Raw genomic sequence first — 12,984 nt, forward strand, 5'->3', positions numbered from 1 at the left:
CAGCCATTGGGCGAGAGGTGCTGGGGGGTGCTGGCTGTCAGTGAGTGCTGAGCACCCACCAATTTTTTTCTGTGGGTGCCCCAGCCCTGGAGCACCCACAGAGTTGGCGCCTATATTCCCCTGCCTTTTGTGTGCGTTTGTCTTCAAGGAAGCAGGATCAGACTTAACAACAGCTCCAGCCTATCTCAATTAACTTTTTCTCTTTTCCTTCCAGAAAGGATAGTTATTACCATCTTTAGCACCCTTGAACGTACTGTCAAATGGTGGTTTCCTTATATACAGTCTCTACAACCACAGGGAAAAGCAATAAAGGGTATTGTTAAAATGAAAGCCTGACTTCATATTTTACCTTTAAAATGCTTTTGCTGTTTTTTCTTCTTTTTCTGTATATGTAATGAGGTAATAAAGATTTTAATGAGGGATTCACCATGGAACTAACAGGCCAAAATCTCTGTACTCAAAACCCTAAACTTTAACTGTTTAGTGCTGTACAGTGACAGGGTTATGTTAACATCTTTGACTCTCTGGGCCCATTTACTCCACCAAAATTAACTCAACAGTAGCAACTGAGTTTTGTCCCAGTATGTGTTGCTAATGATAACCCCAGTGCCCCTACGAAATTGGGATATCCTCCTCTTCTTTATCATGGTCTTGGCTAGGCTCCATCACAGATTCCTCCATCAACTCTTGTCCTAACTACCTCTGCAAACATATACAGCACTTCTGGAAACATTAACTATTCCTCCAATCAGTATAAAAGATGTTGGGTCAAGCTGTCGGGAATAAGACTCTATACCAACTCTCAGGCTGTGCATTCAGCAGCAGGCTACAAAGGGCTACATTTGCTTGGAATAAGCACTCATCTCTTTGGGTAATGGGCTGAGTAGAAAGAACCATTAGCATGCTAGCACTGTGATGTGGAGGTGGAACAAGGGCTGGCCTTGTAGTAGAAAGGTGCTTGTTCTCATCGCAGTTCCATAATAGTTGTAGGGAGAACAGCAAACATGGAACTACCATGTCAGATTACACCAATATTCAGAACACTCACAGCACTTCACATTCATTAATTTTACAACGCTCGGTAAAAGAGTTTTACAGATGTGGAATCCAGGGCACAATGAGATTAAGTGGTGTGGTGGTCACAGAACTAACTGATGACACAAACAGGACTAGAACTCAGCTCCCGAGCTAGTATCCATTTCACTGGACCATGCTGTGGAATATTTGGCTGATAGGCAAGTGGACTGCATTGTAACAAAGCATGATTATGTCTATTATTTGCTACCAAGTTGTTCTCCTTTTCCTGTTGTTCCACTTCCATATCCTATTTGGGAAAATAATAATAATAATAATAATAATAATAAAAGGAGATATATCCATTGCTTAGAACTGAAAGGGACCTTAAAAGGTCATGGAGTCCAGCCCCCTGCCTTCACCAGCAAGACCACATACTGATTTTTGCCCCAGATCCCTAAGTAAGTGGCCCCTTCAAGGATTGAACTCATAACCCTGGGTTTAACAGGCCAATGCTCAAACCACTGAGCTATCCCTCCCTAAAAGGATGCCCAGGACCTTAAATATTTAACCTATTTATGACATCACACTGGGATAGTCATAACTTCCCAAGGACAGACTTGAAACATCAGTTCAGCATACTTCTGCGTTTCATGCTGCTGGCTATTGTATAAGCAGAGGGAAATGAGGGTTTTCCACTTATGAAGATCCAACCTTACTGTAAAATCACAAAGATACAATCATTTGCAACACTCTTTAATGCTTATATCACACTTCCCATTTTCAGAGCACTGTACAGATACTAATCAGTCCCCAGAACACCCCCGTAAGGAAGGTGGTGAGTTTTACTATTCCCATTTACAGATGGGGAAACTGAGGTGCAGAATCATTTATGGACTCACTCTGGACTCCATATTGAGAAAAGGTGAACGCCTAAGGTGCTCAGGTACCATGCTTATGCACCTGGTCTAAAAATGCAGAGATGAAAGACAACTGCTGGAATCACAGGTTCAAATTACGCTATGATCAGTTTGGTCTCTCACTTTTCTGAGGTATCATGGATAAAGGTCCAGTCCTAAAAGCCTTTATTGTTTAGCCCAGGCTTGAAGAAGAGCTCCGTGGGACTCGAAAGCTTGTCTCTTTCACCAATAGAAGTTGGTCCAATAAAAGTTACTACCTGACTTGCCTTGTCTCCTCCATTTATTCAGGTGAGCAGTCTCTTTGAAATCAATGGGAGTAGTCAAATGGGTGAGAGTATGCAGGATCAGGCCCAAACAGAGAATCTGGCAGATTTACTGTATGTGATGTTTTCTTAGGAGACTTTGAAAACTGAGATCCTATCAGCTTTGCACAAACAGTAAAGATCTTGTATCTCACTTTCCAGGAGTGGGTGGAGTGAGCTGGGATCTACTGCCCTTAGCCAAATTCCACCTCTCTCCCACTACGAGCCAATTGCATTACAATGGTGATAGATTATAGAGATGAGATAAATAGTAAAGCTCTTGGGGATAATGGTGCTCTATAAATGTCAAACATTATTAAGAAAGTAAGGCTATTGTTTTCTGATTTGAATTTTAAACACATGAATTTATTTATAGCTGGTTTTAATTAAAGTTAATTTAAATCTTCAGCTGTTAATTAAAACCCCAACTCAAAGATTTTGGAGGAGGCAGGGATATTGCAGATTATGTTTTTAACAGTATAAAATACCAAGACTCCTGGCTCTTTCTTTTAATATCTATTTTTCTATTGCTATGATAAGCACAGTTCTTGAAATATTATTCAATATTTTGGGATACTGAGGTTTTTAACTAGTGTAGGGAAGAGACATGGTGATAATTACATTGAAACTGAACAGTAGTAATAGACTCAATAGCATTCATCACCATCCAAATTTTGACAGGTTTCCATGCCCCTTTTAGGGCTTATGTCTCGCCTTCCCACCCTCATTTCCGTTGGCACGAAAATGTGCTGCCATCGGCCATTTTGAAAAAATGTGTGAGTGTATGTGTTTGACTAGGGGAAGTGTTGTGTTTGTTGGTGGTTGGGTAAATGGAGAGAAAAAGGTTGAAAGAAGAGTATGAGAGAGTGTAAAGAGGAAAAAAGAGAGTCTGAGTAAGGTTTAGAGGAAAAAAAGGAAATTTGAAAGAAGAGAGGTAAAGTTATTGAAGAAAAGAGGCTGGTTATGAAAGAATAAAAAGATAGAATTTAAAAAAAAGGAAATATTTGTTTTTGAAGGGCTAGTTTAAGAAAAAAGTTAAATAATATTGAAAACTAGGCTGAAAAAGGGAAAGGCAAAACGTGTTTGGGAGGCCCAGAATAAAAAAGTGAATAAAAAGGCCTGAAACTATTGAATACCAATATAGGTTAAGAAAAAAGCATTAAAAACATTAAAAACTAGGTTTACAAGGGGTAATTTACTAAGGCAAAACATGTTTAGTAAGCACATGGCCAAAAGCTATAAAGGGGTACTAAGAAAAAAGCATTTAAAATGATTAAAAACTAGGTTTAAAAAGGGAATTGACTAAGGCAAAGCCTGTTTGGTAAGCACAGGGCAAAAAAAGTGAATAAAAAAGCATTGAAACTATTCAATACCAGTGTAGGTTAAGAAAATAAGAGAGGTTAAAAAAAGAACAGGACAAGAAAAAAGGGCAAAGAGCAAAAATAGAGAGCACATAGTGGAATCTGAATGAGACAGAGAGAGAAGCAGGCAGAGCCTGTTTAGTAAGCACAGGGTAAAAAAGTGAATAGAAAAGCATTCAGAATCAGGCTAGGTTAAAAGAAAGAACATGACAAGAAAAGGGAAAAGAAAGCCATTTTGCAAAGGGCAAAGATAGACAGCACATGATTGAGTCAGAGAGAGAGAGAGAGAGAGAGAATTCTCACCTTTTACGTCTTTCTGTAGAATGAGGCAACTTTTCTGGTTCAGATCCTCTTAGACTTGTTATCACCGCCTTTGGATCGGCCCAATCAGAGGTGGTTTTACAGCAGCGTCATAGAATTCATTTTCCTGAACCAATCCTAGAGTTCCAAGATTTTAAACAAGAGCCAACTCCCTCCTTTCCCCCCTCCCTTCCCTTTTAACTGTTTTTTTCTTTAATATCTAAAGAAACAGATCCCCCAGCATTTTCCCATGTAGACCTTTTACAGAGAGGTTTTTATAAAAGTTAAATCCATAAGCTTATAGTAACACACCATTTTTTAAACTTTTTCCCCTAGGTTTTAAACTAACAGGATTTTATTTTTTAATAAAAACAATGTGAAGCTGCAGCAAAGCTCCTGTTAGCAAAGCAGCCTCTGTGAGTCAGTGGATCACAGAGAAGGAGTTTGCTTTTTTACCTGCTTTTTAACAAACACAGGCTAAAATTACATCAAGTTTTGCAAAGGGATAATGGCTTAAAAAGACAAACCTTAGACACATCCCTTTGATATTTGTGTTGTCATAAAAAAAGAACAGGCAGAAGCACCCCAGGTTTTTAGTAACAGACAGTTTATAAACCGCTTATTTTGTAAACCACTGAATTAGAGAGAAGAAGATTGCTTCTTTCCTCACTTTTTAACAAATAGAAGTGAAAGTCTTGTAAAGGTATAAACACTTGAAAAGACATGTCTAAATGAAGACACATTTTTTTATTTAACTCCCTTGGCATAAGTGTTTCAATGAAAAAGAGCGGGCAGAGGGATTTTTAGAAAAGTTAAAACCATAAGCTTTTAGTAACAAACAATTTTTAAAAGTTTTCCCCTAGGTTTTAAACTAACAGAGGTTATTTTTTAGTAAAAGCAATGTGAAACTGCAGCAAAGCGCCTGTTAGCAAAGCAGCCTCTGTGAGTCAGTGGATCAGAGGTAAGAAGGCTGGTTCTTTCCCAAACTTTTTAACAAACATAAGTTAAAATTACATTAAGTTTTGCAAAGGGATAATGACTCGAAAAGACAAACCTAAGACACAACCCTTTTGTATGTGTTGTAATAAAAAAAGAGCAGGCAGAAGCATCCTAGGCTTAAAACCCCAGGTTTTTAGTAACAGACGGTTTATATTCCCCTTATTTTGTAAACCACTGGATTAGAGAGAAGAAGATTGCTTCTTTCCCCACTTTTTAGCAAAGAGAGGTAAAAGACATGCCAAAATGAAGGCACAGTCCTTCGGTATAGGTGTTTTAATAAAAAAAGAGCATGCATGAACAGTTTAGGGTTATAAAAGTAATGTATGGTGACAAAAAAAAGTTTTTTTCCCCTAGGTTTAGGCTATCACCAGTCATTTTTAGTAAGGACAGCAGGCTTTTGCAGCAGAGCAGCTGTCAGGAAAAACAGCCTCTGTAAACCAGTAGATCAGAGATAAGAAGGCTGCTTCTTTGCCTGTTTTTTAAAATATGCAAGTGAAAGTTATATTACGTTTTGTAGAGGAATAAACACTTTAAAAGACAAGCCTATATAAAGACAGAGCCCTTTATTTAACATTTTTACATGCGTGTTTTAATTAAAAAGGGGCTTGCAGAAAACACACCAGAGTAAAAACCACAGAACCTTAGTAACAGCTAGTTTATATCCCCCTTATTTTGTAATCCAGTGGATCAGAGAGAAGTTTATTTTCCTTCCCATATATTTGAAGCATTATGTTTTTGTAAAGTTTATTATGAAAAAGCAGTATTGCCTGAGCTGTAACAAAACAAGGCCCCTCTTAGGCCTGGTCCACACTGCAGCGTTAAAACGATTTAAACAGCGTTAACGCGATTTAACGCTGTACCCGTCCACACTACAAGGCACTTAAAATCAATTTTAAGGGGTCTTAAAATCGATTTCTGTACTCCTGCTCAACGAGAGGAGTAACCCTAAAATCGATATTACTATATCGATTTAGAGTTAGTTTGGACAGAAATCGAAGTTATTGGTCCCATTCTTTTACTGAGCTACCCAGAGTGCATCGCTCCGGAAATCAATGGTAGCCTGGGACCATGGACGCACACCACTGAAGTAATGTGCCCTAGTGTGGACGCGTAAAATCGATTTTATAAAATCTGTTTTATAAAATCGATTTTATTAATTTCGATTTTACTCTGTAGTGTGGACGTGGCCTCAGGGATATTTTGTAGAAGTTTAGTGAACTAAAAGGCTTAAAATACTACCCTGTTCTTTTAAAAATAGTGTTTTTTAAGTACCAAAACAACAACTGGGTAAGAATATGAAAACTGGCAATTGAGGGGAGTTTACATATGTGTTTTAATAAAAAAAAAAAAACAAAAAAAACCCCAAGATTGCTTTTTAAAGTTTTACCACAGATATGGAGCCTTCCTCACTCCCGCTCTATACACACACACACACACACTCTTTTCTCCTCCCCCCGCCACCCTTCTCTTTTTTTTCTTCTTTTTTTAACTGTTTTTTAAAATCTAAACCAAGGACAAACATTTTTTTAAAAAAGCCAGGGCCACAGAGATCAGGCCATGCGGGGAAGAAAGCTGTCCTGAGTTTTAGGGGGCATGTTGATAACGCTTTTAGATCTGTCATCTATTATTTTATATTACATGGACTAGCCCTTGAAAGCAATATGATGTTTAATTACATGTGGGGAAAACCGTTCACCAAAAAAAAAATGGTTAGATTCTTCACAAATAGAGCTGGAAATAGGGTGGGGAAATTGTCAGAGAATATTCATTCAGATTTCAAAGTGGATTTAAACTGAATTTTTGCCTCCACAAACATTCGATCCCTAGTGACAATTAAAAAGACAGACTTCGGAAGGGCAGTCTGATCCCTTCTGCTCAGGACAAGCACTTTGGCAGTGCAGTCTGGGGAAACCTTGCCTTGCTATATCTCTTCTGGGGACAGAGGACTGGAGTCTCCCAGGTTCTGAAGACTTGATACAAAGCCCACTGAGATCATTGCAAAGACTCCCATTGATGTCTATGTGCCTTGGATCAGGCCCTCAGTCTGGTATTTCGTTCAAGTACCACATTTGTTTGTAAATTCTTTGATGTCTTATTTTGTATTCATTTTGTGCATATTTCATAGTCTGTGTCATGTCCCAGCTGATGTGGGGCTGGATTCTGCTGTCATTTAAGTCATTAGCAAAGCTCCCACTGACTTTAATAACAGCAGGATTTAGCCCTTATCCAAGAAATGTCTCTTCTCCTTGACCTATCTACTGATGCAGGACTGGTTATTTCTTCACTGAGGGCGGAGTCTGAAAAGAGGGTGAAAGTCTGAAAGGAAAGAGCATGTTCCTCTTGGCGCCAGTCTGGGGCATGCTGAGTGCATGTCAGTTTTGGGATCATGTAATCATTCCTATCACTTTGGGAGACCACTGTTATTTCTTCCTCTGGGTTCTTACAATTCAGCAGGAATTCAATGTGAGCTAATTCACCACAATAGGGCATTTGTATATAAAAAACAAAACAAAAACCCTTAATGCTTTTCCAGTCATAAGACTTTTAATCTTCTATGAGGTGCTTCACAGTAGTCCTGGTGATCAGAATTATTTTACAATACAGCCTTTTGCAGAAAATGGCTCTAAACATCCCCGGTCTGGTAGCCACAATTGTGTTCTATGTGATAACGTTGGCAACTGGGATTTGGGCTGCTTGGAAAACCAAAAAGAAAGAGAAGAATGCAAAGCAAAGCGAGGTTGCCATGGTGGGAGGCAGAAACATGAACATTTTTGTGGGATTATTCACCACAGCTGGTAAGTTTGTTTCTTAATATTAATTCCTGTTCTAGTTTATAATCTATATTTTAGATCAGTAAGAGTTTCTTAAATTCTGTTGTGAATTCTAATTATATAATTAACCTAAGGAGCTGTCTTCTACGTGTCTTTGGTTTCAGATTTTTTGGCTAGAGGAATTGTTCTTCTATGTACCTACTTTAATTTTATTGGCGCTCAGGGTTTGTTCTTTTTTTCCAGTAGCACAAGATATCAGCAGGTGATCAGTGGCTCCTGTTGTGTAGTTGGCAGCTGGTATCAAGTGGAGTGCCCCAAGGGTTGGCCCTGGGGCCAGTTTTGTTCAATATCTTAATTATCAGAGGGGTAGCTGTGTTAGTCTGGATCTGTAAAAGCAACAAAGAATCCTGTGGCACCTTATAGACTAACAGACGTTTTGGAGCATGAGCTTTCGTTGGTGAACACCCACTTCATCAGATGCATGTCATGCATCTGACAAAGTGGGTGTTCTCCCATGAAAGCTCATGCTCATGCTCCAAAAAGTCTGTTAGTCTATAAGGTGCCACAGGATTCTTTGTTGCTTTTATCTTAATTAATGATCTGGAGGACGGTATGGACTGCACCCTCAGCACATTTGCAGACAACACTAAAGTAGGAGGAGTGGTAGATATGCTGGAGAGTAGGGATAGAATACAGAGGGACCTAGACAAATTAGAGGATTGGGCCAAAAGAAATCTGAGCAGGTTCAACAAGGACAAGTGCAGAGTCCTGCACTTAAGATGGAAGAATCCCATGCGCTGCTACAGACTAGGGATTGAGTAGCTAGGCAGCAGTTCTGCGGAAAAGGACCTAGGGGTTACAGTGGACGAGAAGCTGGATGAGTCAACAGTGTGCCCTTGTTGCCAAGAAAGCTAGCGGCATTTGGGGCTGTATAAATAGGAGGATTGCCAGCAGATTGAGGGATGTGATCATTCTCCTCTATTCAGCATTAGTGAGGTCTCATCTGGAGTACTGTGTCCAGTTTTGGGCCCTACGCTACAAGAAGATGTGGAAAAATTGGAAAGAGTCCAGTGGAGGGCAACAAAAATGATTAGGGGGCTGGAGCACATGACTTATGAGGAGAGGCTGAGGGAACTGGGATTATTTAGTCTGCAGAAGAGAAGAATGAGGGGGGATTTGACAGCTGCTTTCAATTAGCTGAAAGGGGGTTCCAAAGAGGATGGATCTAGACTGTTCTCAGTGGTACCAGATGATAGAACAAGAAGTAATGGTCTCAAGTTGCAGTGGGGGAGGTTTAGGTTGGATATTAGGAAAAACTTTTTCACTAGGAGGGTGGTGAAGCACTGGAATGGGTTACCTAGGAAGGTGGTAGAATCTCCTTCCTTAGAGGTTTTTAAGGTCAGGCTTGACAAAGCCCTGGCTGGGATGATTTAGTTGGGGATTGGTCCTGCTTGAGCAGGAGATTGGACTAGATGACCTCCTGAGGTCCCCTCCAACTCTGATATTCTATGATTCTATGATCATGTCAGAAATCCTCCCCCTTCTATCTCTTATATCCTGGAGGCAGTGCCATCTAGGGGTTAGGATCAGGGAACTAAGTATCATGGTCTCTGTTCTCAACCCCATAACAGTACAGTACAATATCAGTACCTCTGTGAAGTGTTTTGAGATTCTCAGAAAAAGCTGCTATGTAAATGAGAAGTGTTACTGTATGAAATACAAGTGTCTGTCTGCCATTGAAACACATACAGGCTTCACCACCCCAAACTGTTGAAAATTCTGCTCAGTTCTTACACATAAGTGTAATCAAATAAGTTGAGCTCTCTATTCACTAGGACGGTGGTTCTCAAACTTTTGTACTACAAAGTGCCAAGCATCCTCAGTGCCCATTGCAGTCAACGAAAAGTGTCAGTCATTCATACATTTGCGCCTTAAATGACTTAACAGGGTCTTTTCCACCTCTCTGATTGGTTAATAGAACTCTAGCAAATTGATCCAACCCCACCTGGAGCAAGTAAACAGAAGGTTCAATAGAACCACCCAGAGGCAGATTAAAAAGAGTTACCTGAACTAGGGATAGGAAGGAACCAATTACAATTTTACTCCCTTGTTTGCCTACCAAGTAGGACGAAAGGAAATGGGAATCTGTCCTGCAGATAGCATTTAAACCCAATTCAAAGTTCTACTCCACTGGATAGCACTTCTGTAGGGCACTGAAATATTTTGAAGATTTGATACTGGAAGTTCAGAAATTCAGTGGTCAGGATGTTCTGTTCCATTCCTTTTACATTTCTTTACCTGTCCATCATTACCACCAGACTACCTCATCCCTATTCAGATACAGGGTTTCCTAAGATGAGATTTGGCCTCATAACTACATCAGAGACATGAGTGTATAAATGTGTGTATGGTAGTTGTGAGGTTTGTGCCAGTGAGAGTATAACGTGTGGATAAATGTGGGGTATAGTAATTGTGAGGTTTGTGCCAGGTAGTACTCTCAGGGTACTTAAATTGTCACATCCTTGCTTCTGTGGGTTGTGAGAATTATGTTGCTGTGTAATAATCTTACCTGTTCCATCACAAAGTTTTTTGTGTATAATGTTTAAGCATTTGATGTCGTACCTACATTCAGATTATCTGGTATCTCCTGCTGGGAGAATGGGGGAAGGTGGAGCTAAGCCTGTAGCTGCCAAGAGGGGTAAGGAAAGGATCTGTGTTGAGGGGGCTGGAATCCCTGACAGCTGTGCAAGCAGTCTGACAGCAGAATTTAGACAACTTTCTGTAATGGCCATTGCTGATGATTTCAGCTATTTAATAAATGATCAGGACTCTCATAGCTGCTTTGTTTCTCAACAAAAGCCTTTATTCTTCACTCATTTTTTGCTCTGATTCATTAAAGAAATAGTTGGACAATATGCCAAAAGTTCTCAGACATGGTTTCCTCAAGGTAGGCACTTAAATTCATATTTCATACCTAAATAGAAGTGGCCTCATTTTCAGAGGTGCTAAGAGTAATGGTTACTGGGCTAATTGCATAATACACCTCCTGGTCTCTCCAAGCATATCTCCTTCAAGGTCTGAGAAAGAAGTGATGGCCTTAGTGTGGAAACATGGGTTTCTCCCACTCTTAGACCAGCTGCTGGGCTGCAGTTCCTGGTGTGTCAGCCATGATCACCTTAGCAGGTCTGACTGCTCAGACCCTGCAGCCTTATTCCCTCTAGGACAAATTAAGGTTAACAACATTGTATTTCAAAAATAATGGACTGTTTTCTTTGCACCCCTGCCCCACCCTCCTCCCAGTATTATTATCATTAATATATTCATGATTATTATTATTAAGAATAATATTAATAATAAGCAGTACTCACCAACATTCACCAGGGGTATTTCTTGCTGCAGTCAGCAACTCCCGATCTTGTTGTGCAGAGATGAAGAAATAAGAGACGTCCCTTCTAAGAAGGGACTATTGGCAACCCTATAAGGCAATAACAGTGGTAATTAGAGATCAAGCAGCTTCCTCAAAGCAAAGTATTGTTTACTTAGAACAGTGGTTCTCAGTCAGGGGTACGTGTACCCCTGGGGGTATGCAGAGGTCTTCCACGGGGTACATCAACTCCTCTAGAGAAATGTTTTTCAACTGAGGGGGGGGTTGCAAACCCTAGGTGGGTGGGTGTTACAGGGTAGGTTTAAGGGGGTTGCAAGTGCAGGGCTGACTTTAGAGGGCAAGCAGGACAATTGCCTGCAGAGGCAGATTTATAGCAAAACACAGGCTGCCCTGGCAAAGGGCCCCCCAATGACAGGGGGCCCTAGGGCCAGGCAGCTGCGGGGGCAGAAGCTTGGTCCTGCTTCATATGCCTTACCTTCTAGCACAAAATATGATGGTAGCCATATGATTTCTTCTTTTTCTCAGTTTCCTCCTGCTTTTCTTTTTTTCCAGCGACTTGGGTTGGAGGTGGCTACATCAATGGGACAGCTGAGATCGTGTACCTCCCTACACGAGGGCTGGCCTGGGTCCTGGCTCCAGCAGGATATGTTCTAGCTTTTATCATTGGTAAAAACAACAATTCTCAAATGTTTTCATTGCAAAGCAGTTTTAGCAACATGAAAATTTAGCCTTCTTGTTGTCCAGATGCCTATATTCTGAGCTGTCCAACTCAAATGGTTGCATAAAAGTGATTATGAAAGTCAGCAAAAGTTGGAGACAGAAAGGCACAAACTGGATTGTTCATATTAAAAGAACTCTGTTGACGGGTCTTCAAGGATCCTGTTAAACTCCTGCTTTGGCTTAGCAACAAACTGAAAGATTCTAGAAATGGGAGAAAATTATTCTCATTTAAATCACCAAAATGCATTTTTATTGGTTAATTTTAGTGAAATAAGGTTGCGCCCCCTGCTTGGACACTACTTATTTTTGGGACTGGTAGGGGTGAACTTTACCATCATGGCTGCCTCTCCCATCATTTCCTGGGGTTACCCGCACACCGTAGGGGCACCCACCTTTACCCTGTTCCTAGGGCTCAAGGCATAACCCCACACTCTAAGGCAGAGGTGGGCAAACTACAGCCCACAGGCCACATCCAGCCCACAGGACCATCCTGCCCGACCCCCAAGCTCCTGGCTCAGCTAGCCCCGACCCCTCCCCTGCTGTTCCCCTTAACCCACAGCTTCATCTCACTCACTGGGAGTTTGCAGGGTGTTTTACCAGTGAAAGAGCCTCACACAGTAATATCCTTAACCTCTATTTATTAACAGTCACCAAAACAAAATGCACATGCTACGCATACAGTGCTCACTGCTCCCAATAAAGCTGATGAGCTTTTCCTGCTGGCCAGTCAAGTTCAGGTCATCCAGGGACTCCAGCTTCTGCACAATATGGTTGGCAAGGTGTTGAGCCTGATCTTGGGCTGTGTTCTGGAGTTGGTTCCAAAAAACTTTCTTTTGGACCCCAGTTTATATAGTAAAACTTGAGTCCTGCTTAACCAATCATTTTACTGAAGTATTACAAAATAATTCTTTGACCAATCCTAACAATTCTTCACCCAATCATGCCCCACCACTTTAGTTGAGTTACACCTTGCAAAATTAGTTATGTAACAGACAGAAACAATGAACCAGACAGAAACTATGCAGATAAACAATAGAGAAGTGAGGACTATCAAGGGAAAACAATAGAGATTTCACAATCACAGCTGTTGATTCCTTGCCAGACAGAATGCTATTAAACAAAGTTTTCTTTAAACATCTTAATATCTGTTTTTTTATCTGGCGATGGTGGCTACTATTAGAACAGGATCTGCTTCTTAACAGCCCGATATTA

At 40.5% G+C, this 12,984-nt stretch overlaps 1 protein-coding gene across 4 annotated transcripts in view; it reads left to right on the forward strand.

Annotated features, from left to right (window-relative positions):
• Positions 1-6,528: 6,528 nt before the first annotated feature.
• LOC127045389 (high-affinity choline transporter 1-like) overlaps positions 6,529-12,984 on the forward strand; it is a 43,169-nt gene continuing 36,713 nt past the window's right edge. The window contains exons 1-2 of one of the 4 annotated variants that reach the window (XM_050941492.1): positions 6,529-6,943; positions 11,605-11,718. In XM_050941492.1, coding sequence (XP_050797449.1) covers positions 6,910-6,943; positions 11,605-11,718 — 148 coding nt within the window. In that variant the 5' untranslated portion in view covers positions 6,529-6,909. The other 3 variants (XM_050941480.1, XM_050941487.1, XM_050941499.1) reach the window with 3 other exon arrangements.

The sequence above is a fragment of the Gopherus flavomarginatus genome, chromosome 1 (genome assembly GCF_025201925.1).
Source record: "Gopherus flavomarginatus isolate rGopFla2 chromosome 1, rGopFla2.mat.asm, whole genome shotgun sequence".
Taxonomy (NCBI): Eukaryota; Metazoa; Chordata; order Testudines; family Testudinidae; genus Gopherus; species Gopherus flavomarginatus.